Source organism: Prinia subflava, chromosome 8 (assembly GCF_021018805.1).
Source record: "Prinia subflava isolate CZ2003 ecotype Zambia chromosome 8, Cam_Psub_1.2, whole genome shotgun sequence".
Classification (NCBI taxonomy): Eukaryota; Metazoa; Chordata; class Aves; order Passeriformes; family Cisticolidae; genus Prinia; species Prinia subflava.
In genome coordinates, this window is record NC_086254.1 from 7,580,094 (window position 1) to 7,604,872 (window position 24,779).

General features: G+C 63.5%; 1 protein-coding gene across 3 annotated transcripts in view; it reads left to right on the forward strand.

The window, feature by feature from the left end:
- Positions 1-206: 206 nt before the first annotated feature.
- ABR (ABR activator of RhoGEF and GTPase) overlaps positions 207-24,779 on the forward strand; it is a 37,538-nt gene continuing 12,965 nt past the window's right edge. The window contains exons 1-15 of one of the 3 annotated variants that reach the window (XM_063402714.1): positions 207-542; positions 13,762-13,946; positions 18,318-18,422; positions 18,887-19,072; positions 19,479-19,586; positions 20,207-20,267; positions 22,284-22,336; positions 22,470-22,610; positions 22,901-23,022; positions 23,117-23,282; positions 23,396-23,518; positions 23,590-23,665; positions 23,809-23,913; positions 24,359-24,433; positions 24,579-24,676. In XM_063402714.1, the coding sequence (XP_063258784.1) occupies positions 236-542; positions 13,762-13,946; positions 18,318-18,422; positions 18,887-19,072; positions 19,479-19,586; positions 20,207-20,267; positions 22,284-22,336; positions 22,470-22,610; positions 22,901-23,022; positions 23,117-23,282; positions 23,396-23,518; positions 23,590-23,665; positions 23,809-23,913; positions 24,359-24,433; positions 24,579-24,676 (1,911 nt within the window). In that variant the 5' untranslated portion in view covers positions 207-235. Of the gene's footprint in view, positions 543-9,166; positions 9,304-13,761; positions 13,947-16,192; positions 16,663-18,317; positions 18,423-18,886; positions 19,073-19,478; positions 19,587-20,206; positions 20,268-22,283; positions 22,337-22,469; positions 22,611-22,900; positions 23,023-23,116; positions 23,283-23,395; positions 23,519-23,589; positions 23,666-23,808; positions 23,914-24,358; positions 24,434-24,578; positions 24,677-24,779 lie in introns of those variants that run through there. The other 2 variants (XM_063402715.1, XM_063402716.1) reach the window with 2 other exon arrangements.

Consider the following 24,779-nt stretch of genomic DNA (forward strand, 5'->3'; position numbering starts at 1 on the left):
GCCGGTGTCCCGGGGAGTTCCCTCCGCCGGTCCCGCCCGCTCCCGCCGCGGGCCGCAGCCGGGGCCGGGCCGGGGGGCGGTGGCAGCGCTGCCCCCGCCCCGGCGGGGCCGAGCCGAGCCGAGCCGAGGCGGGGCGGGCCGGGGGCGGGCACCGACGTCAGGCCCCGCGGCGGCGGCGGGGGGCGGAAGGCGGCGGTGCCGGGGGTGGGGGGAAAGCCGGCTTTGGGGCGGGGGGATGGCGGCGGGCGAGGCGGCCCGGGCGGACTTCGCGCGGCACTGGCAGGCGCAGTTCCCGGGGGAGCCGGCGCCCCGCATGGAGCTGGGCTCGGTGCGGGCCATGGAGCGGGAGCTGGAGCGCTGCCGCCGCCACCTGCGCCGCCTGCAGCGGGCGCTGGCCGAGGAGCGCTTCAAGGTGGGGTACCTGGAGGCGGCGCTGGCCCGGGCCCCTCCGCCGCCGCCGCCCGCCGCCCCCCGCCCCGCCGGCAGCTCCCCGGAGGGCGGCAGCGCCGGCAGCTCCGACGCGGAGGACGCTTCCTCGGCAGGTGGGTGAGGGGGAGCCGTCCCCGCCCCGCGTCCCAGGGGACGAGGGTGTCCCCAGCCCCTGCGCCGTCCCCACTGCACGGTCAAGGGCATCCCCGGCCCTGGCGCTGCCGGTCCTGCGCTCCCGGGCCGTGCCCCTGCCCGCGGCCCCGAGCTGTGCCCGGGTAAAGGCATCCCGAGCCCCCGTGCCGTCCCCGCCACACACTTGGTGCCATCCGTGCTGTCACTCGGCGTGGGACCCCCGGCGTGTGTCCGTCACGCAGCCAGGAGCAGCCCATGCCGAAACATTGTAGGGAATGCCCAAAGCTCTTCTGCCACCCCCATCAAACATCTATCGCCACCCCCGCCCTTGTGCAGTCCCTGACCAGCCGCTAAGGTCACCTCAAGTCCCCGTGTCCTCCCTGTGCCACTCCCAGGGACATCCCATGCCCAGGCCCCATCCTTGGGTGTGCCAGGAGGGTGGCTGCCCAGTCCCCTGCAGCTGGCCCGTGCAGATGGGCTGGTGGCCCATGAGCCACCCCTGGGGCTGGGACGCTGCAGGAGTCACTTCCTCCCGCCGTGACCTGGCCCACGGGAACACCTCAGCTCAGGTGACACCCTGCGACCTCCTGTGGGGAAGCCCTGCAGGCTCCCAAGCACGGGAGCAGGCCGGGCTGGTGACACATCCCGGGGCGTTTTTCTAGGTGGATTGAGGACAATGTTATTTCGCAAGTGCCCGGCTGTGTGGTGGCACTGAAGGCACAGCCAGCAAGCGCTGTCAGCCGTCACACTGTCCTACTTCCAGCGGCCTGGAAGTTGTTATTGCATCAGCATTAAACCCGGTTCAAACACAGTACTGGCAGCTAGGGAATGTCACTTTTAATGCTGCTAATTCTGCAGCTGACTTGAGTTAATTTCGTTCTTGCTCGATTGTTTGAGGTGGTGGTTTTCCCCCAAGGCTGTATCGTGCTGGTTTAAGATTGCCTGGAGAGCAAGTGCTCTGATGTCAAATTATGCTTAATATTTAGTTCATTTATATTTATTGCATTAGTCTGCAGTGCTGGAAGAAGTTTCCACTTCACCTTTTTGAGCTGCCTGGAGGTGAAATGTCCAAAGTACGTGGCTGCTCTCAGCATTGTCACTGTGCTGTGCCGGGCTGCACGTGTGAGTGTTTGTCCCACTCCCCCATCAGCTGTGGGAGCCTGTGCCCAGCCCTGCAGCCAGGAACAAGGACATTGGGAGTGCTGCCTTCAAAGGGCTGCTCCAAGCCCTTCTCCAGCTCCCAGCAGCAGGCACGGGCTGTGATTCTTGGAGAGCTGCTCTGTGGCTCAAGTGGCTCGAGTGCGTCAGAGCAGCCAAGTGCAAAATCCTTCTGATTTACACTCAGACCTGTGTTTTGTTCGTATCTGGGTTGTGCTCCTGGATGTTCCCAGAGCCAGGATTGTGCAAGGCTGCTCTCATGTTGGTGGGTGATGTCAAAGAGGCTTCCCTGAAGCACTGCACAAGCCCCTGAGGGTCCTGTCTCATAACTTGGAGGGGTCTAGCCCTGCACCACCTTTTAAGACCCCCCTTGGTGGGGGTGAGTGTTTTGACAAGACTTTGAAGTCCAAGGTTGCATCTGCTAGGGTTGAATGTGGCCTCTTCCTCCTCCCCTAAATGGATCTTCCTCAGGGTCAGCAGCTCCAGCACTCATCAGAGGAGGAAGCATCCCCTCTGCTGCGTGCCTGGCTCCTTACCCCGTGACACGGCCGGGCTCTGCACACAGGGCTGGGCTCAGCCCTCCCCAGCCTTGCCCCGAGCCTGTCCTGAGCCTTTCCCAGGCATCAGCATTTTCTTTGTTGGGCATTTTAAGGGCTCTGTGTGCACTGGTTGTGCTGACACTTAAGAGCAGAATTTGAGAGTGCAGTAAGAGGTGTGCGGTCGTTGCCTGGATCCCCCTTTCACGGACACTTGGTTAACCTGGCTCTTCTGTTGTTTTCTTCTCACTTCTCTATGTTTCAGATGTAATTAAGAATTTCTGATTGTGGTGCTGTTTGCTTTTCCTCCCAGCACTCTGGTGATGTGTAACCCGGTTGGTGCTGCTCTGTCTGGGCCCCTCAGTATTTTAGTGTGAATTTTGGAGCTTAGTGGTGCTGTGGCTGTGGCTGAACGCTGTCAGTCCCCAGCTGGATCAGCCTCGGGACAGCAAGTTAAAGTGTTAAATATCATCTTTATGGGAATTACCAGGGAAATGCAGTGTTTGCCCTTAAGTAGCTTGTGATTAATCTGATTTAAAGCGAGGAAATCTCCAAGATGCCCCTGTCTGCGGCACGAGAGCGGCGCGTGTGACAGCCAGATACACCATCCTGGCATCTGAGATAACGCCCGTGCCAGCTCACCCGGGACCAACAAAATCCGAGTGTCAGCGAGCAGATGGCTCAAAACCAAGCATGGAAGGGACTGAAATTCCCCTCAGCTTGGCCGTCACCTGTCCCTGTGGCTGAACACGCAGCTGGCCTCGCAGCTGAGTATGCGCGGTGCCGGGCTGTGCCGGGGTGCAGCCGCGCTCGGGCTGGGTGCTGCTTCCATCTCCTCCCGCTTCCCACAGAAGGGCTGGAGGGCTGTGGGTTGGTGCCAGCCAGGAGAGGGTGAGCTGAGCAGGAGCTGGTGCTGGTGGCCGGGAGGAGGACACAGTGATGCTCGCTGGAGATGCTTTGTGCCCGGCAGCCAGGTAGCGCAGAGGTGGAACCGACTCGGTGCTGGGTTTCCTCGCTTTGTCCTTGGGAAGCGGAGGAAGAGGCTGGTTTGTCATGGAGCTGAAGCTCCTCTGGAAGGCTGTGGGGTTTGGGAGCCCCTGGCCTGCCCTGTGCAGCACCCTACACCCCAGAAATTTCAGCTCTGGGGTGGGGAGCGCTGGCAGAGCCGGAATACTCCGTGATGGCCTGGGGTGGTGGATGTGGTTACGGCAGGATGCGGCGGATGTGAGATGTGCTGTAAGTGAATCCCCAGCCCTCTGTTTAGCTGGAATTACATGTTTCTCTCAAGGAAAGATTCTGGAGTCACGTGGGCTCTTCTCCTGGCTCGGCTGCACTGCCTTCACTGGTACCTTGGGAGATGGGAAGGCAGCAGCGGGGTCCTGCCTTGGAGGGCCGTGTCAGGGTGTGCAGCAGAGGGCTGGAATGGGGAAGGGACCGTGCGGCATCTGGAGCTCCTGGGGCATTGGCCACCTCACCCCTGCATGCCCAGATCGGGGCTGGATTGGCATGGGTGTCATGCTGGGGGCTTCTGACATGATTTGGGTAAAGTCAGGGCTTTTTCTTGCAGCTCCATCCCTGCTTTCAGGTTGTGCTGCTGCTGCAAAAGTGGCACCTCTGTCTGTCCCTGATGGGCAGGTCATGGTGTGCAGGAGGGGAAGGAATGGTGATTCCACAGCCCAAGGAGGGTGAAATGTTGCATGGTCTGTGCATCCACGTCTCTTCCTTTAGCACAAGGATGGGATCTTGGTGCCGAAGAAGGGAGGTGCAGTGGGGACAGCTGTGTGTCCCAAGAGCCCATCTGCCACCTCTGTGTCCTTATATTTAGTTTTTAAATGTTTATTTGGTTATATTTCCCAATTGTTAGAAAGTGCTTGTTTGGGTCTGAAGAGGCTGCAAGTTCCTCCTCTGGCCAGGCAGAGTCTCAGTGTTTGATTTTAACTGCTCAGGCGAGGACAAAACCACAGCGTGTGTGTGTGCATGTGCCTGCTGGGGACCTTTGAACTGTCTCCATCTGCTCTGGGGCCCAACAGCATTTGGGGAGGTGATTTCTCTCCATAAACCCCCCTGATGGCATTGTGACAGCAGCCCCCGAGTGATGTGAGGCTGCTCCCTCAGAGAATGATGCTGCCTGAGATGGGGAGTGCAGGGTTAACTCTGGGACAGGTTGTCACTGTTAAAGAAGATCATAAATAAATGCAAAGTTTATAAGGCTGAAAAGCCTTGGAGTAGAAGAGTTGAAGTTTAAAGCTTTAAGTGGGAGCAGTAAGTGATACTTGTTGGAGTTTGATGGGCAGATAGTGAAGGGCTTGTAAAGGAGCTGCAAGAGCAGAGGGGAAACCTGTGACCAGCTCTGCCTGTGGGCACCACCCTGGCAGCAGCTGCATGTTCTGGGTAGGGAAACAGCCCTTGCAGATGCCAGGGCCCTGCAGACAAGCAGGATGGGTGCACAGAGGGCTGGAGGTCCCTGTTTGTCCCCTGGCATGGCAGTAGTGCTGCTCTCATTAGCACAGAGATGCCAACGTCCCTCCTGGAGGAGGTGGGTCTGCATGCAGCATCCCCGTGTTCTGCCAGCTGGGCACAGCCCCACTGGCTGGGTTTTGGCCCCCAGAATTTGGGGCAGAGCCAACGCTGAGCTTCCCCAGCTCGGCAGCATTCAGGGCTGGGCTGCACCTCCCCTGCAGAGGGGAAGGAGGGGATGGAGTTTGCCCTTCAGTGCCAGCAGTGCCACGGCCTGTGCCCACCACGGGGACAAGCACTTCAGCACAGAGGTGGCCCCAGGCTCACAGCGGCTGGTTGAGGGTGATCAGTAGCCCCAGGTAGAAGCGATGGCAGCAGCAGGGCAGGCAAGAAACCCTCATTAGGTGGCTGGATAGAGCCAGAAGTGCCCTGCGGGGCCTGAATACATTTGCATTGTAAGGCTATTGAAATCTGCTTGGGGTTTGTTTTCTTTCTGTTTCCCTGGGAAGACACTTCTGTGCAGCGGGGCTCTTTGTTCCTCGGGTTCCCCCTCCCCTCCTGCCGCCAGTTGGGATCCCAGTGGACGGCTCTGCTCTGTCTTCTGCTGGATGCTGTCTGCTGTGGCCAGCCCTGCAGCAGTGATCACAGGGAGCTCTCCTCCGTGCTGGCAGGGAATTAATCTTCTTTTGGGTTAGGGAAAGGAGCCTGGCTTAGCCAGGGCAGCTCATTGAGCATCCATCCACCCCAAAAAGTGGCACCTTGGTCCGTGGCATTGCTGGATTTTCCTCCCACTGAGGTCACCTGGAGCAGTGGCAGGGAGCCAGCCCGAGGGAACACACAGAACTCACCCCATCCCCCAGAGACCTCTTCGAGCAGGCTTGGCTGTCCCACCCCAAATTACTTTATCAGTGTTTTAGTAGGATAATTGGCATGTGTAGATCAGTAGCAGCAGCACTTCTTGGCTCCCTTGGCTGCAGCCGGAGCGGAGCCTGGCCAGCCTCAGCAGAATCCCAGAGGACTCCTGCAGATCTGCTTCCAGATAAGTCCCAGCTGTAAAGTTCAGGGATTTTTAAAGATCTGGCAGATAGGGAGACCTTTGTGCTGGGACAGGGCTTTCTGCCATGGACGGTTTTTGTTCCATGGGTCACTTTTTGTTCCGAGGCTGTGAACCAACACCTCCTCCTCCTCCTATTCCACAGCTCCTGTGCTGGGAAGCAAACCTGGCGCAGCCTCCTCAGCACCAGGGCTGGGGGGAGAGGAGCAGCAGCTTCTCTTTTGGAAGAGAACCATGATGCCATAGCTGGCCCACGCCTTCACCTGAAGTAAAGGGCTTTTTCTGGCCAGCCACCACCTTCCATTCCTTCTCCATCTGGTATTTGGAGAGGCCAGCGGCAGTGCTGATGTGGCCAGCCCTCTGCTCTCCTCCCCACACTTGCTTGGCTCTGGCAGCCTGCCTGGCACTGCCCTGAGGGCAGGATACTCCAAGTGACTGCCCCGTTCTCCAGGAACCTCCCAGCTGTGAGTGCAGCTTGGGGCTGCACTCACAGAAACACCTCAGGGTTTCAATTCCACGGGGAAGTGATACTGGAAGAGAAGTTGAGTGCTGGACTGAGGACCTGCTGTGCTCCTTGGCAGGGAGGCTGGAAACATTTTCATTTATTCCTCTCTTCTCTCTCTGCAAGCCCTGGCAAGGGGAGAGCTGCTGCTCTGCACCAGCGAGGGCGAGCCTGGACCTCCTGAGAGCCCAGCAGAGCAGGCACGGGAGGAGCTGGGGAATCCAGGCTCTCCTCTGGCATCTCCCACCTCAGCCCCAGACTCTGCAGCCCTGGCTCCAGCACAGAGAGGCTTCCCCTCTCCCAAACCAAAGCACCCTGGCTGCTCTTTTTAGTCCTTAGCTTCTTTAGCCACTTGCATGGTGCTCCCCCCAGCCTCACTCTCCCTTTCCACTCTTCCTGTGGGAAAACTCCCCCAGTGTTGGAGGTGCAGGGGGCTCTGGAGCTGCTCTCTAGTTGCTGTCAGCCCCGGGTGGCCGCCACCAGCCCCGGGTGCTCACCACCAGTCCTTGCCCAGCTCTGGGCAAGCGCTGGGGCTCCTGCAGCTCCTGTGGCTGCGACTGGAGGACTCTTGCACAAGAGCCCAGAAATAGCGATGCGTGGGCTGGCGGGCAGGGGCTGGGCAGATGCCAGGCAGACAGCCAGACACCAGGCAGGCTGTGCAGGGCTGGCTGCTGGTGGGGAGGGATGGTGGAACTCAGCTCCCAGCTCTTTGCCGCAGGGATGCTCCCAGCTGGAGCTGGGGGCGGTTGGTGGGGGTTGAGAACGTGGTTGGCAGCATCTCCTCACCCAGGACTGGGCTCTGTCACCAAGGGCTGATGGGTGCCAGGGTGTGGGTGGGTGCTCCCCCCCCACCCAGCCACGGGCAGAGAAAGAAGGTTCAGCTGCTTTGCAGGTTTTGAGGTTTTTTTGTTGTTTTGTTGTTCTTGCAAAGGTGGAAGAAATGTGAAAATTAATCTAGAAATACAGCCCAGCAGTTTGGTGGGGCTGGTCAGTGTGGGCTGTGCACGGCCAGCTGCCTGGGTGAGTGGTGCAGCACAGGGTGGCCCTGGTTTGGCCTTCCCTGGATGCTCACCCAGCTGTGGGGCACTTGCCTGCCTGCTCCTCCTGGCCGTGGCACTGCCAGGACCTGCTGTGTGGTGTCAGGCCGGGGGTGGCCAGCCTGGGGAGGGCTCCAGGAGGTCTGGCAGCTCATCCAAGTGCTCAGCTCCTGCCCTGTGTTGGGTAAGGAGGTGGATGTGCAAAACGGGCACAAAGAGAGGCTGGTGCCGTGGGTGGGAGTGGCCAGGAAGTTTATCTGGCTGGGGGAAAAACGTGGAAAAGCCCCTCCCTGCCTGAATGCAGGGAGATGTGCATGGAAAACCAGCTGCCTGCTGCCCCTGCGGCTCTGCAGCCATCGTGCTGAGGATGAGCAGCTGCATCTTGTGCTGGTGCTGCTGCAGGGCTCCCCAGGGCATCAGCGGAGTGTGGTTTCCTGCCATGAGCAAGGCTGACGCTCTCAGCTGAACCACTGTCACCTTCCTGGCAGGGCCTCGGGCTCTGGGGGGCTGGGGGCTGCAGGGGTGTGGGGTATGGAGGAAACTCTCCATCCACTGAGGGACACAGCGAGGACACGCTCAGCTTGAGCCAAAGCAGGAGTGAATGGGGGTGTTGGTGGGGGATGGACAGCAGCAAAGACTGTCACATCGTGGCCACCCTTGGGCACTGCCTGTGCTAATGTTTTGGGGACAAGGGGAGTCTCAGGCCCCCAAAATACCTGGAATGGGGCAGGGAGAGGGTGGGAAATGGCAGCTGTAGGGCTGCACCCTGTGCCCCCGACTCAGCACTCACAGCTCGTGGGTGCAGGAGGCTCTGGATGTCCTTGCCAGGGCTGGACACAGCCCCCAGGCAGGCAGGGCTGTGCTGGGGGCAGCAGTGGCTCCTCACCCTGGATACCAGGTGCCAACTGGCGTTGCTGTGCTCCCCCAAAATGCTGCATCCGAGCCTGCCATGGACATGGCTGGGAGCAGGAATCAGTGCCCCGGCAGGGTCCCCTTAGGTCTCCCACCCTCGTCCTGGCACCTCACGCTCCGATGGCTCTGCCGTCGCTGTGTGCCCGACAGAGCATCATCCCTCCTGCCTGGATCCCATCTGGCCCCGTGGCAGGCCCGGGCCCTTCCCCACTCGCCGGCCCCGCGGGCAGGACGCGGCCGGGGGCGCTGGCGGGGCTCGGTGCCCGCGCTGCCGGGACGGGACAGCGGGGCCGGCACAGGCTGAACCGAGGCAGTCTTTGCACTTGAACGCTTGGCTGGCGCCCTGACATATTGGGGTTGATGACTCTGGCACTTCGTATTTCCTTTGGCTACAGGCAGCTGGGGAGGGCGGTTTAACCCCTGCCTGCCCACGTCCTGCCCCGCCAGCCCCAGTTGTGTGGGGCAGGGCTGCTCCCGGCTCCTGCAGGCCCTGGTTCCCAGAACCAGGGGCAGCAGGGCTGGAAAGAGCCCGTGTCCTTCAGCCGTAGTGACTTGAGCTGAAGAGGTTTTGCTGTGAAGTGGGCACAGCATCCCAGGTCGAAGGAAGGAGGTAAGGCTGTGGTGGAAGGGGTGATGGAGCCACCTCCCCCTTTCCTCCCGCTGTCCTTGGGGTGGCCGGGGGAGCAGCCGCAAGTGCTGCTGTGCCACCACCATCCCCTCCTCGCCCTCCTCCTCCTCCTCGCCGGTCCCCAGACCCCTGCGGAGGGTCGGCGTGGCTGCGTGCGGGGGGACGCTGAGCTCGGCTCCCCCCGGCGAGGCAGGGGCGGGAGGCGGGACGCGCTGCCATTGCCAGGCGGCACCTCCTTCCCTGGGCACCCTTGGCAGAAGCGCGGCCGTGTGCCCGGGCAGGCGGCCGTGTCCGGCTCTGCCATCTAGCCCCCGCCCGGGCCCGCGGCCCCCGCCTCCCGCCCGCCGCCTTTGTTGTGAGATGAGAGCGGGCTGAGCGCCGGCACAGCCCTGCGAGCATGGAGCCGCTGAGCCACCGCGGCCTGCCTCGCCTCTCCTGGATCGACACCCTCTACAGCAGTACGTGGCCTGGGCTGCCGGGGGGGCGGGGGGGCGAGGGGCTGGCTCGCCCCTACCTGTTGTGTAACGCTGCGCCGCGCTGGGCAGGGATGCCGTGCCGGGGAGCCTGGGCTGGGCTGCGCGTCCCAGGCGGAGCCGAGCCCGGCCAGGGGGCTGGCGATGCCGGCAGGGGGTTGTGCTCCCTTCCCCGAGCATCCCGCACGCCCTGGTGGCAGGACGGCGCTGGCCGGGGTCGCTCCGGCATCCCCCAGAATCTGGGGACCCGCTGCCTGCTCCGGGGGGCTGCAGGAGTACCGTGGGTGGCGGTGGCCTCAGCGCCGCGGGGCTCGCTGAGGCTGGAGCGGGTCATTCCTGACAGCCGGCACTGCCCGCAGCGGGATTTGGGGATGGGGATGCTTTTTTTGGCCCCAGGTCCCGTTGCTGGGCGGTGGGAAGGCGCCTCTCCCTGCCTCCCTCAGCCGCGATTTTCGCAGCGAGCTCCCGGCGCTGTGCCGGCGGTGCTGTGGCAACGCGGTGTCGGTACCGGGGGCTGGCAGCCGGCGGGCCCGGGGGCGTCCTGCAGCAGCCAGGGGGGCGCGGATCCCCCCGGTGCCACCGGGAGGAGCGAGCCCCGCAGCCCTGGCGGTCCTGGTCTCATGGCAGCTGTCTTAGCTGTGGCCACGGCAGCCGGGGACGTGGCCAGGGGATGAGGGGGCTCGCAGGGTCCCCGTTGTTATTTTGGGGCTGCGTGGGCATCCCGGGGTTGGGTTTGGGAGGCAGCGTTGAGGTCGGAGCCTGGTGCTGGTGGGGCAGCCAGGTTTGGCACGGGTGCGTGGGAAGGTGGGATGCTCCGGAGCAGGCTCCATGCATGGATCTGGCATCTGTCATGCCCTAGAGGGAGCAGGGGCCGCCAAGGGGCAGCTGTGTAGGGCTGGGCCGCCTCCCCAAGTTTTCCAGCCCGAAGCCTCTGACGTCCACAGCCAGAGGCCACACACAGCAGCAGCAGCAGCCCCGGGGTCTGGGGTGGCTGTGCAGGCGTTTGGGCTGGAGCCCAGGGGCTACATCCAGCCCCAGCCTCTGCACCCTCCTTCCCAGCCATGGCACCTCTGCAAAGCCACGGCTCTGCCATCCCAAATCCTGCTCCAGCTGCCCTCCCCAAGGCGTGGGGGAGGCTGCTTGGCATGCCCATGTTTTGGGGGAGGCAGGGCAGGGTCCAGCCTTCATCACACTGGGCAAGGCAGTGATGGTGTGGAGGAGATGCCACTGTGTTGAGCCAGCCTTTAGCAGAGGCCCAGGGAGGCAGGTCCGAGGCCAGCTCACACATCTGTGTTGTCATGGTGAATTTTCACCCAGGCACAGGGAAACCGTGGCGTTTCCCCAAAATCTCACAGGCTCTGCGTGGATGTTGGGCTTTTTTTGGAAGTGGGATGGAATGGGTGAGCGTTGGGGCGTGCCCACACACTGGCAGGGTGTCGGGGAACAGCACGTGTGCAGCTGGAAATGCCACCCTGAGCTGCTGTGACTGTGCTCTGTCCAGGCTGGCCAGGAGCCAGCTGCTGGCCTTGGCTGAGCTCCCTCCTGGGGACCATCGTGCTGGCAGTAGCCTGGGTCAGCCTGGGAAGATGTGGCAGAGCAAAAACATTTTCCTGTGGAAAATCATCCCTCATGGGGATGTGTTCCTGTCCCTGTCACCCTGCTGGGGCCGTGTGCCAGCTCGCAGGGCCTCTGCCCTGATGGGTGTCAGCATCCCATGGGTGTCAGCATCCCTTGGTGCAGCGTGGGCTTGGATCCAGCTCAGGGCCCCGGGGCTGTCTGTGGGGTTGGGGCTACAAGGCTGTTTCAGGTCGGGGTGTCCTTGCCCCCCAGAGCTGCTCCCCTGGGCCAGGCTTCCTCCCTCCCCTCGGTCTCCATGCCTGGGGTGCAGCAGGAGGATTTCCACTGCTGCTAAAAATCAGGAGCAAAAATAGCGCTGGGTTTTGGCACGGGCAAAGAACAGGCTGCAGGGGCAATGCAGCTGTGGGGGAGGAGGGAGGGAGGCGCTGGGTTTGGGCTGCCTGGGTGGCACAAGCACCCCACAGGCAGGGAGACACAGGGGACAACCTTGTGTGTCCCCTTGCCCATCAGTGTGTCCCTGGCTGCTTGGTGGTGCTTGGTCCCCTCCCTGTGGGGGTGCTGGGGAGGTTCCTCTGCCCAGGCTCCCCAGGTGAGGCCCCTCAAATCCTGCACAGCTGGATCCATGGGTGGCACAGCTGGATCCTTGGGAACATGGCTCTGTCCTGTGGGCAGCACAGGGTCCCTCTCCTTGGGTGCCTGTTGGGCACTGCCTGTGAATCTCATCCCCAGGTCTGGTCTGGGACTGGGATGTAGATCTGCTCTAACTGGTAGCAACAGGAGCCAGGTCACTCCTGCATCCCTGCAGGACTGCGCTCCCTTCCCTTCCCTCTCCATGCCACCTTCTTCCCTGCACTGCTGCAGGTGTCACCTCCCTGGGTTCCCAGCTGCCTCATTAACGCTCTGTTCCTCATTACCTGGAGGCTGAGCCACCCTGCCTGGGTTTTCAGGACTGGCACAGTGACAGTGCCACCCTGGGTGTCCCTGTGGTTAAGCCATGAGCTGCAGACCTTGGCTGTGGGGGAGGGAAGGCGGTGGCACCTGGTGGCTTCCAAGCTGGTGGGGACCATCAGCTTTGGCCCCTCTGTGCTGCCTTGGCTCCCCCTTAGACCCCTCCTGATGGGAAAAGATGCTTGGGTGAAGGGTTTGGGATGCTCTGGGACATTCCCAGCTGGGGACAGTCCCTGGCTGAGGGGGCTCAGGGGAGCTGTGGGGTGGGTGTGTGGGGAGTGTCCATCATCAGTGCTAGTGAGCTTTATGCTGCCGTGCTCCTGGATGGTGCTGGAACCTGTCTGAGACAGGACAGACCATGGACATCTCACCATGAAGAGGCAGGGCAGGCTAGAGCCAGGGATCCTGTTTTCCTGGAAGCTGAGGACCAGGGGTGTTAGGGGTGGATGGGGGGCAATCCAGGCAGCGCCTGGGTTGGAGGTGGCTGTGGTGGCCTGCTGAGGGTGGCCCCACAGCCTCTGAAGGATTGCTATCAGCTAATTTCTAGAGAAGTAAGGTCTGAGAAGGGCTGTGGTGTCCTGGCAGAGATGGGGTGCATCTGGCCCGTGTCACAGCTCTCCTTCAACCCCCCTCAGGTGCAGGATGGGATTCCCCAGCCCTCCCCGCTGGCCCTGGCAGGACTCCTGGCCTGAACATGCTTTGCAGCGCTCTTTGATTTAAAGATTTATCCACTTTCCCTAGGAAGCAGGATGTAATATTAATGTGCTGAGCGGTGTTGGTGGGAGCCAGGGGAGTCCTTGTCCAGGATGGCCAGGGCCATGGGGCCACGGAATGGCAGCGGTGTGGGGTTTGGTCTGGGATGGCTCTCTGACCCCAGTGCACCCCGTTTTGGCTGGGTTATCAGCTGGGTCTTTGGCTGGGGTGTCCCCAGTGTCTGTGCCCAGGAAGCCTGTAGGGATGTGGCTTCCAGGGATCCGTGGGGCTGCTGGAGGGGAGCAAGGGGCTGGTGTGGGTGGTGTTGGATGAGCCCCCTGCCTCTGAGGGGCTCCTGGCTGCAAGCATGGGGTGGGGGGGTGCTGCCTGCACCCCACGGCTGCCCCTGCCGCAGCCGGGCTCCCTTCCCCCTCCCCTTTGTCGGCATCTCGGGGTTTCTGCAGCCACCTCTTCCCGCCGCCACCGAGCCGCTGCTGTTCCCATGGTTACAGGTTAGGATGTACCCCGGTCCCCCACCGCAGACCCGGGAGCCCCCCCAGCCCTCCCACCTGGGGCTCTGTCCCCCCGAAATGGCCTCCCCTGGGCCATGGCTGATGGGGGATTGTGGGTCAGCGTGGGGCACCCAAAAATGGGCGCTGTTCTGGGGGGGGCTCATCCTGCAGCCCCCTTCGGTCCCCCATCGGGGAGGCAACGCAACCCTTCTGCCAGGGGGGTGGCACTGCCCCCGTGCTGTGGATCCGGGCGGCCTGGCACACATTTCCATGCTCCGAGGAGTGTGGAGCCAGGAGGACGGCGGCTGTGGCTGCCAGCCCGGCTCATCTCTCCCCGGGGGTGGCACAGGGATGGTGGCCGGCGGGCAGGCAGGGCACGGCCACTTGCAGGGGGCTGGAGCGTCTGGCAGAGCAGCTGTCCCCGCGCAGACGAGGCCGTCGGCCTCTCTGTTCCGTTAATTATTCAAATATAGGGAAGTGTGTCGCGCAGAGGATGCCTGCGGGGCCGAGGATGCTCCGTGTGATGTGTGATGTCTTCTTGCCTGCTTGGCTGAGCAGGCAGCGAGGCTGGGCTGGGCTCTCCGTGAGTGGCCCTGGGACTCGGGGTCAGCTGTCCGCGGGTGACCACAGGCTGGGCTGGGTGGCCTTGGTGCCACACGGTGACCCTGAGCCGTGCCCGGCTGCTCACGGCCACCCTCTCTCACCCCGGCAGACTTCAACTATGGTGCGGACGAGTACGACGCCGAGGGCAACGAGGAGCCCAAGGCGCTGCCGGAGGGCTCGGAAACCATGCCCTACATCGATGAATCGCCCACCATGTCCCCCCAGCTCAGCGCCCGCGGCCAGGAGAGCGGGGACGGCGTGTCGCCCACGCCCACCGATGGCCTCGGCACTGGGGTAGGTGCTGGGGGCGCGGGGCTCTGCTCGGGGGGCGGGGGGGGTCGGGGCTCTGGGTGCCCGCGGTGTTTGTGGTGCTCTGCTGCCGCTGTGACCTGGGGACAGTGCCCGGCAGCCTGGCCTCCTCTGGCGGTCTGGGCGCCGGGGAGCAGCAGCTCAGGGGATGCCGTGCCCGTGGGACACGCGATGTCCCTGCCCGCCGTGCCGGTGGCAGAGCCAGAGGGGATGGGCTGGCCGCATTGCGGGGTCCCGGGGCGGGAGCGGGGCGTTCCCGGGGTCCCAGCTCCGGGAGCCCTTGGGGACAGGGCGCAGCGGCTCCGCCGGGCTGCCGGCTCCATCTAGTGGCACTCGGGACCGGTCACCAGCAGGGGTGGGGACACAATCTGTCCCCCCTCGGTCTGTACAGTTTAGATGCAACCCCTGCTGTTCTCAGCGCATCCTCGGGAAGCCCTTTGGTTTTCCGAAAGAGGAGGAACGCCCGGAGAGCTGCGGGATGGGATCCAAAGGGAAAAAAAGTGGGTTTTTTTCTAGAATGAAAGTTTCCATAAAGCCCGGGAGCGGTGGGGTCCAGGCAGGCGCTTTGGCCCCTCGGGGTTAGTGCGGGGAGAACCGCACGGCCCCGGGCTGGGGGATCCCCCGGCGCTGCCGCTGCCCGGGCCGGGAAAAGTGAAGTTTTGTTTTTGTCATGGAAAGAGTTAAGCTCCTGACCCGGATGCTGAGGCAGAAGAGGGAGAGGTGTGGCTTCCTCCCCAGGGTAGCCCTGCGCAGCATCGTCGTCCCGACACCCAGCGCCCCTGGGGAGAGAGAGGAGGGTGCTGCTCTCTGCCAGCGCCTCTCGGGGCTGTCTCTAAAGCACCTTGTGCCCCCTTGTTCCTCGGCCCTTGGAGCCGCAGCCCCGACACTCCGGTGCTGGGGCTGTGAGCTCTGGGCTCTGCCTCCGGGGACAGCAGAGGGTGGCGGAGGGGAGTCCCTGATGGGGCACGCTGGTCTGGGCACAGGCAGGGATGTTGATTCGGTTGTGACTGACAGGACTGGGAAGCGTTGGAGCCCAGTGCCAGCTCTGCCTCCACCTCTTTATCTGGAGCTGCTTGTGCTGGGGCTTGGCAGAGCACCCTGCACGGTGTGTCCAGCCCCGCGAGGGGCACAGGCTTCTCCTTGTGTGGCTGATGGCACAGGGTGCCATGTTCTCCTCCACTGAGGCAGGACTGGTGTCACTGCCTTGAGAGGGCTGTAGGAGGTTTCTGGTGGGGCATCTCAGCTTGCAGGCTCCTGGGACAGCTGTAACCATGTCTGGGGCCTGTCACTGCTGCGTGCAGATACATCTTAACCCTCCCCATCCCACCCGGAAACACGAGCTGGTGTCCCAGCCCCTGCTTGGGCACTGCTGGGTTTGGCACTGTGGGTAGCACTCCCTGGACAGGGACTATTCCCCACTCTGGGGACCTGGCCCTGTTGGGCAGGGTTATGGTGCAAAGGCTGAGCTGTGGCGTGGACACAGGGCTGGACACGGGCTCTGGAAAGTCCCTGTGTCTGTGTCCCTGCCCACATCTCACAGCAGCAGGAGTTTGTTGCAGGCTCAGATGGGTGCAGGGAGAGGAGATGTCTCCTGTGGGCAGAGCACATGCAGCCACTGGTTCCCCTTTTGCTTCTGAGGAGCCTGGGGGAAAATACTGAAACAGCTCTTGCATTAGTGTCCCCTCCTCCAGCCTGCTCCTGCCTTGTTCACAGAGGCCCACAGTGCCCCTCACAGGCATCACAGCCGTGCTGGTGTCCCCTGTCGTGGCTGCCACGGGGCTGTGGTCAGGCTGGGGTGCCAGCCGGCCCCTGGGGATGTGCGGAGCTCCGTGCGAACACACAGGGCTCAGCTCTGTGACACTGTCCCCTCTCGGGCAGGGACAGCTCCGCTACCTTCCGGGGGCGCACAGCCACGTCCGCTTGTGGGACCTGCTGATGCTGCTGCCCTCCGAGCTCTCTTCTCGCTGGTGGCAATCCCCATGGTCCGGCTCTGCCTTCCCACGGGACTCGGGAGTCCAGAGGGCTCCTGATGCTCCCCCACTGCCGGGGGGGAGGGCGGGGGTCTGCCAGGGGACCCCTCCCCGCGGCTCCCGCTGGACACGCGTTGGGAAAAGCGGCCGGGGCAGGCGGCTGCCGCTCGCCCCAGCCTTGACCACGGGCGGGCTGCGGCGGCGGAGCGGCCCCACCTCCACGGCCGAGGAGCATTTCCTGTGCTCGCAGGGCGGAGCGGCGCGGGCGGCTGGGGCGCAGGGCGCGGGCAGCGGCCCCTGCAGCGCCCGCGGCCCCGGGGCCCAGCGGAGCCGGCCGGGAGCGGCGCTGCCCCGGAGCTCGCAGCGCTGCCCAGCCCGGAGCCGCCGCCGCCGCCGCTCGCAGGCGGCTCAGCAGCCGCGCCGGGAGCGCCCGGGCCGCCGGGGATTGGGAGGCCGGAGCTGGGTCAGGCTGGAGCACCGGGGATCCCATAATGGCTCCTTTCATCCCGCGCTGGTGGCCGGAGTCCAGAGCTGAGTCAGGCTGGGACGGCTCAGCCGCGTGAGCCCCTCGCCTGGAGCCTTGTGGGGTCCCCTCTGCGCCCCCTGCCCCGCCGGCCATGGAGGAGGAAGAGGAGGCCATAGGGTACCTGGATAAAGTGCTGGAGGATGAAGATGACTCTGAGCCGGGAACCCCCACCAGCCCCGTGTCTCCGTTTTCGCCCGGCGAGAAGGTGGGCAGTGGGGAGACCCTGCTCCTGTGCTGGGCAGTGGGTGTGGGGACAAGGGGCATCTTGCTGGTGCTGGTGATGCCCAGGTGTTGAGACAGCTCCTGAGGTGATGTGGTGGGTGCTGGGGGCAGCAGGAGCATCACTGCGGCCCCACCACAGCCCCAGGACTGCCAGGGGCACGGGGCAGGGCTGTGCCAGGGGCACGGGGCAGGGCTGTGCCAGGCTCCAGGGGTGGAGGGCTCAGAGTGGGGTGACCACCCAGCTGTCCTTCCAGGGGGGAGCAGAGCCACATGTGCTGTGGGCTGGGAGCTGTGTGGCTCAGCAGAGCCAGCACTGGATGCTCAGGAAGGGGCTCTTTTTGCACTCTGCCCCACTGCTCGGCCACCAGAAACTCCTAAACAGTCCCAAAACAGAGCTGGGGGGTGGACCTGGGGAGACCCCTGTGCTGGCAGGTGCAGCTCAGCATCCTTCCCATGCCCACCCTGCCAAGGTGCCTGGGTGCTGCAAGAAGGCTCTGGCCCTGCTCTTCCTGTGGTGTCCTGCATGAGGCAGCCACAAGGCCCTGATTAAAGTCACTGCTCTGGGTCACAGGGCTGACATCGTCCCCATGGGGTGTGTGGGCCCCAAACATGGGTGGGCCCCTCATCCCCTGAGCCGCTGCGCAGGGCCCAGGCTGGGGGAAGCAGGAAGAGCCCGTGAGTAATCTGTGGCAAGGAGCCCACGAGCTCCCAGTGAATAAAAGCGGCCCCCCCGCGCACCCTCCTGCTGTGCTGGTCACCGTGGCCCAGCCTTAATGGGGCAGCCTGGCAGGGGGGACACTCTGGCTGTCACAGCAGCACCCAGGGCCAGCTGATGGACCCCAGAGTGGGGCAGAGGTGCTGATCCTCAGCCGTGCCCACCTTGGAGCTGTGCCCCACAGGTGTTTGCAGCTGCCACCTCCCCTGGCACAGCAGCCAGGGCTGGCACGGGCAGAGTGAGATGCAACCAATGTCCCCCCCAGACCATCCTGAATGGCCTGGAGTGATGCCCCCATGGCTCTGCTTCACCCTGTCTGGGTGGCAAAGCCTGGTCCTCAAGTGTGATTTTTAAGGGGAGAGGCCAAGGTTGGCCCAGGGGCTGGTGTGTCCACACCTGGGCACTGGCAGAGCCTCCCTGAGGGTCCCAGAGCCCCCCAAGCCCGGACATCTCCCCACCATGAGGGTCACAGCACAGGAGCATCGGCGCTGCAGCAGACCTGGGTGCTGGGACATGCCCCAGTGCCACCGGGCAGTGCCTGCTGGGGTGGCACTTCCCGAGGGAAACCTCAGCCAAGGGGAAGGGTGGTGCCGCGTCACGTGGAGCACCGTGAGCGCCAAGCATGATTTCACCGGGCGGCTCTGGACTCTGCCCTGGGAGAGTCCTGCCATGCCGTGCGCCACCCTGGAGCACTGCCAGCGCCGCTGGGCTCGGGGCCAGCCCGGAGCAGGGAGGGGAGAGGAGCCAGTGCAGCTCGAGGCTTTCCCAGCTGGCTCCAGACGGGCTCTGCCGCCCATCGGGCACGTGCCCACGCCTTGCCATGGAGCTTCCCTGACGTGTGCCCGTGTGGGGGTGCCAGGAATGGGCTGGTGGGATGAGGGGTCCCCTTCTGGCTTAGCCAGGCTCCTCGCTGTGTTCCGCAGGGCGAGCGGGACGCCGGCAAAGGCCTGGAGATGCGGAAGTTGGTGCTCTCCGGTTTCCTGGCCAGTGAGGAGATCTACATCAACCAGCTGGAGGCCCTCTTGTTGGTGAGCACAGCCCCCAGACTGGGCAGGCCCCCCAGGGATGGATGGATGGATGGATGGATGGATGGATGGATGGATGGATGGATGGATGGATGGATGGATGGAGTAATTTCTTCCTGGGTGGCTTCTGCCAGCCATGTCAGCCTGAGTGGGAGCAAAGCTCCAGAAGCCACACCAGAGCCAGCTTTGCTCTGTCCTGGCTAGCCCCATCTCACCTCCTCCGCTGCCCATGTCCCTATTGGGGACATATTTATAGCCCTGCTTCCTCTTGTGCGCTTGCTGACCTTCATGGCGAGACGCTGTTGCACAACACGGGGTCACCAGAGCTGGGGGAAGTCCAAGGATGCACGAGCCCAGAGTGCCCCTTGGTCCGTCTGTCCCGGGCAGCCCTTGCTGCCAGCTCAGATCCTCCTCCTCTCCAGAGTTCTCCTCTTAGCCCTCATCTCAAACTCTCCCTTCTCTGGCAGCCCATGAAGCCACTGAAGGCCACGGCCACCACGTCGCAGCCTGTCCTCACCCTCCAGCAGATCGAGACGATTTTCTACAAGATCCAGGATATCTATGAGATCCACAAGGAGTTCTACGACAGCCTGTGCCCGAAGGTGCAGCAGTGGGACAGCAATGTCACCATGGGCCACCTCTTCCAGAAGCTGGTATGCACCTTCCCTGGGTCTGGCTCTAATTGGAAGAGGAGAAGGGCTGGAGCTGTGATGAGTTCCGAGTTGTGATGCCCGCAGGGGCTGTGCCCATGGATGCCATGACCGTGCTGGGGAGAGGAGAAGGAGAGGCCAGGTTGAAGGGCTGTAGCTTCAGCTTCTGCTGTCCAGGCACTTGTTATCTCTCTGCTGGAATTTGGAGGTTTATGGAGGGCACAGGCTGGGCAGGAGCTCCACCATCCTGCCCTGAGCAGGAGCCAAGCATGTGACCCCCAGCTGGTTGAGTGTCCTGTCAGCAGGGGACAACTCTGAGCAGTGTCACCTCAAGGGCTGCCTGACCCCTTGGGTGCTGTGGGGGGCTTCAGCACCCTGCTGGTGCCTGGCTAACCCCCACTCCCCACAGGCCAGCCAGCTGGGGGTCTACAAGGCCTTTGTGGATAACTACAAAATCGCATTGGAGACAGCAGAGAAGTGCAGCCAGAGCAACTACCAGTTCCAGAAGATCTCGGAGGTAAGCTGGGATGGGGCTGTGCCAGGAGGACAGGGCTGTGCCCAGGCTGTGTGCCCTGCACAGGGCAGAGAACTCTGTCCTGTGGCTGAGCTGACCATGTCTGCCCTCTGGAGATGCTCTCCCTGCCCTGGGGACTCACAGGGACTGTCCCCAAGGGCTGGGCCACTGAGGGCTGTGCTGGAGGGCCGTGGTCTTCTGGTCATTGCAGGAGGTCGTCCCCACCTTGTGCAAGCTCAGGTTGGGCTCAGCCTGTGCAGTCACCACCCCATCCAGTGTGGGGCACCTGTGCCTCATCTCCTGCTGCCTGCATCTCCATGCCCAGATCCCCTACAGAAATGGGGACCTCCATGGCTACAACCTGGACCCCCTTGTCTTGTTCAGCTTGGTGGCTCGTCACCACCGTGTCCCAGCTGCTGGGCACAGCCAGAGCTGCTCCCAGCCGGGCAGGATCCCACACTCCTTCCCCCAGCACCCGTGTGTGGCCTCCAGCACGGCCAGGCTGGGGCCAGGGGGAGATATCAGGGTCCAGGAAGGGTGGGGGGGACCCCATGACCTTGAGCCATGACCTTCCCCCAGCCCAGCCCCCCACGGGCTGCGCTGATGGGCCTTTCCCTCCCTAGGAGCTGAAGGTGAAGGGCCCCAAGGACTCGAAGGAGAGCCACACGTCCGTCACCATGGAGGGTACGGCGGGCGCGGGGAGGGGGACGCAGCTTTTTGTGTGTGGGTGAATTGCCGAGCCCTTTGTGCGCACCTGAAGCCGGCGGGGAGGGAGGGTCGCGGCTCTTTAGGATGCGGGGGGCGTGCGGCAGCCCCCCAGCCCCTGCCCGCCGCCCCTCCCCGCCCGCGGCTGTGCCGGGAGCCGTGCGGAGGGACCGGGGCTGTGCCGCAGCCGGGCTGAGCGGCGGCGATGGCTGCGTGGAGACGGGGCTGCCATGGAAATCCTCGTCATTGTCCGGCTCTGCTGTAACTGCACCTACGGTGAGGCCGGGGGGCGGCTCCGGTTTGGGGTGCCGGCAGGGAGTGATGCCGTGGGGTCTGTGCCGGGGGGTGGAGGCTGCGTCGCGCTCTGCGGGCTGAAGTTGGGAGCGTCTTTGTTCCAGGCTCGATTGAATCATCTTGGCTCCGGCACCCGCGGCCACGCGGCCCCGCCGGGCAGGGTCTCCTGCCGGTGATGGGACAGAAGGAGCCGCAGTGGGGAGGGGGATCCAGGGCTGGGGGACCCCCTCTGCCATGTGGGTGGTGATGGGGAGGGGTCCCCATTTGCCCCCCAGCATCGCGGGGCTGGAATGTGCATCTCTCTGTGGCTGGGAGGAGAGGCACCGGGCATCCCTGCCTGCTGCTGCCCGTGGGTCCCAGGCTGGCAGGACTGTGGGTACAAGGAGCCCATTGCTCCTCTCCTGTGCTGGGACAACCCCTCCTGGGGCTCCCCGGAGCTTTTTGTATGCCTGTAGTGGTGGCAGCAGGAGGGTCCATCATTCCTGTGGGTCTAGGATGTGGAAAAGGGGGGACACCCTGCCTGGCACCTTTATCCCAGAGCAGGGTTCTTGTTTTACCCTCTGGCATGGAGTTGTGGGGTGCAGCCTCTGGTTAAGGTTCAGCCTGGCATCGTCACCTCCTGAGCAGAGACCCCCAGGACTGGGTGCTATGAGGCAGCACTCTCTGGGATGGGAACTCCCCATGACTCAGCCCAGGGGGAGGAGGTGGCACCTTTCCCTCCTCTGGCCCAAAACCTGGCTGCTCTGGGGCCCTGGCAGTTTGGGGAAGTGCTCCAAAGTGAAGGGAAAACCCAGAGGCATCAGCCTGGCTGGAAGCAGCCTGGGGAGACATGAATGTGAGTGGCTCTGTGCCTTTGCCTGCCCTAAGGAGTGGGGAGGAGGAGAAGGGCCTGTCTGCTTCCACTGAAAGGTGCCTCTGAAGAGCCTCTGAGGCTGAGGGTGTGTGGCAGGAGAAAGGGGTTGTCTGTACCCCGTGGGTGAGGCAGCTCTGCCCCTGCCCTGGGTGGGGCCTCACGTGCACTCATGGGGGGCTGCAGGGACATGGGGCAGGGACATGGGGCAGGGACATGGGGCAGGGACATGGGGCAGGGACATGGGGCAGGGACAAGGGGCAGTGGTGTTGGGCTGAAGCCTTGGACCCGCTGCTCTCTGTACGTGGGGTTTTGCTGCTGCTGGAGCAGCCTGGGCCCCCTTTGCACCCAGGGCTGGCTGGGCTGGTGCAGGGAGGTGGGTACAGGGTGTCCCACGGGGTGGCAGAGCCCGGTGAGGGACAGGCTGAGCCAAAAGGGAAACTGAAAAAGCTGCTGAGGGTGACGAGCGGCGCTTCCGCTCCGCGGCCACCGCGCTGCCAGTGTGGGTGCAGCCCTCCCGGGGAGCCCTGCCCTCCAGAGGGCTGTCCCAGCCCTGTGCTGCCACAGGCGTGGTGGGACATCCTCCATGGCCTAGCTGTGGTTCCTTGTGCCCCCAGCACAGCAGGACACGGGGCTGTGGCAGTGGTGGCTCCCCACTGCTCCTGGCACTGCCATGACTGTCCAGCTCTCTGCAGGACAAATTCCAGATGCTTGCCCAGGGCTCTGTGCAGACCAGGGGGGCTCTCTGGGCATCTGGGCTCCCCTCCTTGTCCCTGTGCTCTCTGTGACAGGTGGGACAGGGGCAGGGCTCCAGCCACAGATGGCTGCTGACACTTTCTCTCTCCCCTCAGCGCTGCTGTATAAACCCATTGACCGGGTGACACGGAGCACCCTCGTCCTGCACGTGAGTGTGACACCAGTCCCACGGGGAGGGTGGTGGGCTCTGCTCCTGGGGATCTGCAGCTGTGGGGAGTGCTGATGAGGGGTCTCCAGGCTGGGTGCTTCTGAGCTGCTAACCTGTGTCTGTCTCCTTCCAGGACCTCCTCAAGCACACCCCAGCTGACCACCCTGACTACCCGCTGCTCCAGGACGCCCTCCGCATCTCCCAGAACTTCCTCTCCAGCATCAATGAGGACATCGACCCCCGGAGGACAGCGGTCACCACCCCCAAGGGCGAGGTGGGCCTGTGGGGTGGGCACAGGGTGAGGGCTGGGACCTCTGCCAGCCCCTGGCTGGTGAAGAGCTCCTTAGTGCCTGGGTAGGAGTTGGAGGGGTTCCTCCAGTACAGTCTTAGGTACAAGATTTGGGCTTTACCTGGTCCTTGCTGCTTGCTGGACCATAGAGGACATGGACCTTCCCATGCTCCTGGTGGCTGAGCCACAGAGAGGGACAGGATTGTCAGCCTTTCCCCATGGATTGTTGGCCTTTGCTCCCTGCCTGCTCTCATGGCAGCCCCTCTGCCCCGCAGACCCGGCAGCTTGTCAAGGATGGCTTCCTGGTGGAGCTGTCAGAGGGCTCGCGGAAGCTGCGGCACGTCTTCCTCTTCACCGACGTGCTGCTCTGTGCCAAGCTGAAGAAGACAGCAGTGGGGTAAGGATGTGTCACCACCCCCTGTCCCTCAGTGGGCTGGGGATGTGCCAGGGAAGGGCTCAGGCATCACTCAGCACCCATGCCCTGGCTGCAGGAAGCACCAGCAGTACGACTGCAAGTGGTACGTGCCCCTGGCCGACCTGGTGTTCCCGTCGCCGGAGGAGTCGGAGCACTGCCCGCAGGTCCACGTCATCCCCGACCACGAGCTGGAGGACATGAAGATGAAGATCTCTGCCATCAAGAGCGAGGTGCAGAAGGAGGTGAGAGAAGGCTGTGGGACTTGCTCTTGGGGTGGGTGCCTTGCTCTGGATCAGGGATAGGACTTGGGGGCCAGGGGCACCTCTGAGAGGTCCTCTCTGCTCCCCGTCTGCAGAAAGCCAACAAGGGGCAGAGCCGCGCCATCGAGCGCCTCAAGAAGAAGATGTTTGAGAACGAGTTCTGGCTGCTCCTCAACTCACCTGCCATTCCCTTCCGCATCCACAACCGCAATGGGAAGGTGAGGAGGGCGGGCTGGGGCTGGGCTCAGCGCTGCCTGCACACAGCCTGCCACATCTCCCTCTCTTACAGAGCTACCTCTTCCTGCTCTCCTCCGACTATGAGCGGTCCGAGTGGAGGGAGGCCATCCAGAGACTGCAGAAAAAGGGTAAGTCTGGGGCTGCCGAGACCCTCTTGGGGCTCCTGTCCCCCCAAACCCACAGGGAAGTCCCATAGGATCCCAGCCTGGTGCTCTCCAGTCTCTATGACCAGCACTGGCTGTGTCCCTCTGAAGCTTCTGTCCTCTCCCAGACCTCCAGGCCTTTGTCCTGAGCTCAGTGGAGCTGCAGGTGCTCACAGGATCGTGCTTCAAGCTCCGCACCGTCCACAACATCCCCGTCACCAGCAACAAGGACGGTGAGTGACGGCTGGCTGATGCTTTGCTCGGGGTGATGCTGCGCAGGAGCTGTGAGGTCCTTGGGCTGGAGCAGGGACTCTGCTGTGCAGGGGACAGCTTCCCACCAGGTGGCACTGCTGGAGCAGCGTCGGGCTCCCAGGCAGCGCAGTCCCGGCTGCAGCACGGCGCTGCTGTTTGGGCTCCCTCCAGTCCCTGCCATGGGCTGGGCAGGACCAGTGTGCCCAGGGTGAGACCAGCCAGCCCCACTGGGAACCTCCCCCAGGGCTGTCCAGCAGCAGGAGAGCTCGGGATGTCTGTCAGGGGGGGATACAGAATTTAGGGATGTCCCTCCAGGGGCTTGGGGGCATTTGGGTGTCCCTGCAGGCACGGTGCTTGCTGTGGCAAAGGCTGCCTTGGGGATGGCCAGCCCTGGGCCCTGACACAGCCTCTGCTCTCCTGGCACAGATGACGAGTCCCCAGGGCTTTATGGGTTCCTGCACGTCATCGTCCACTCTGCCAAGGGCTTCAAGCAGTCAGCCAGTAAGTGTGGGTGCCCACCCTGCTTGGAGGGGCCGGTGGGCTCGGAAGAGTTGGGGTCCAGCACGAGGCCCTGCTCTGCCCACAGTGGTCCCCTGGGAGATGGTGAGGGTGTTGCTGGGGTGCTGAGCAATATCTGCTCCCCCAGACCTCTACTGCACACTGGAGGTGGACTCCTTTGGCTACTTTGTCAGCAAAGCCAAGACCAGGGTGTTCCGGGACACCACAGAGCCGCAGTGGAATGAGGTGAGAGAGGGTGGGATGCAGGGAGGGGTCTGTGCTCCCCATTTCCCTTCAACCCCAGTTTTGGAGCCACTCTGGGGGCTGAGGTTGAGCCATTCTCCCTCCA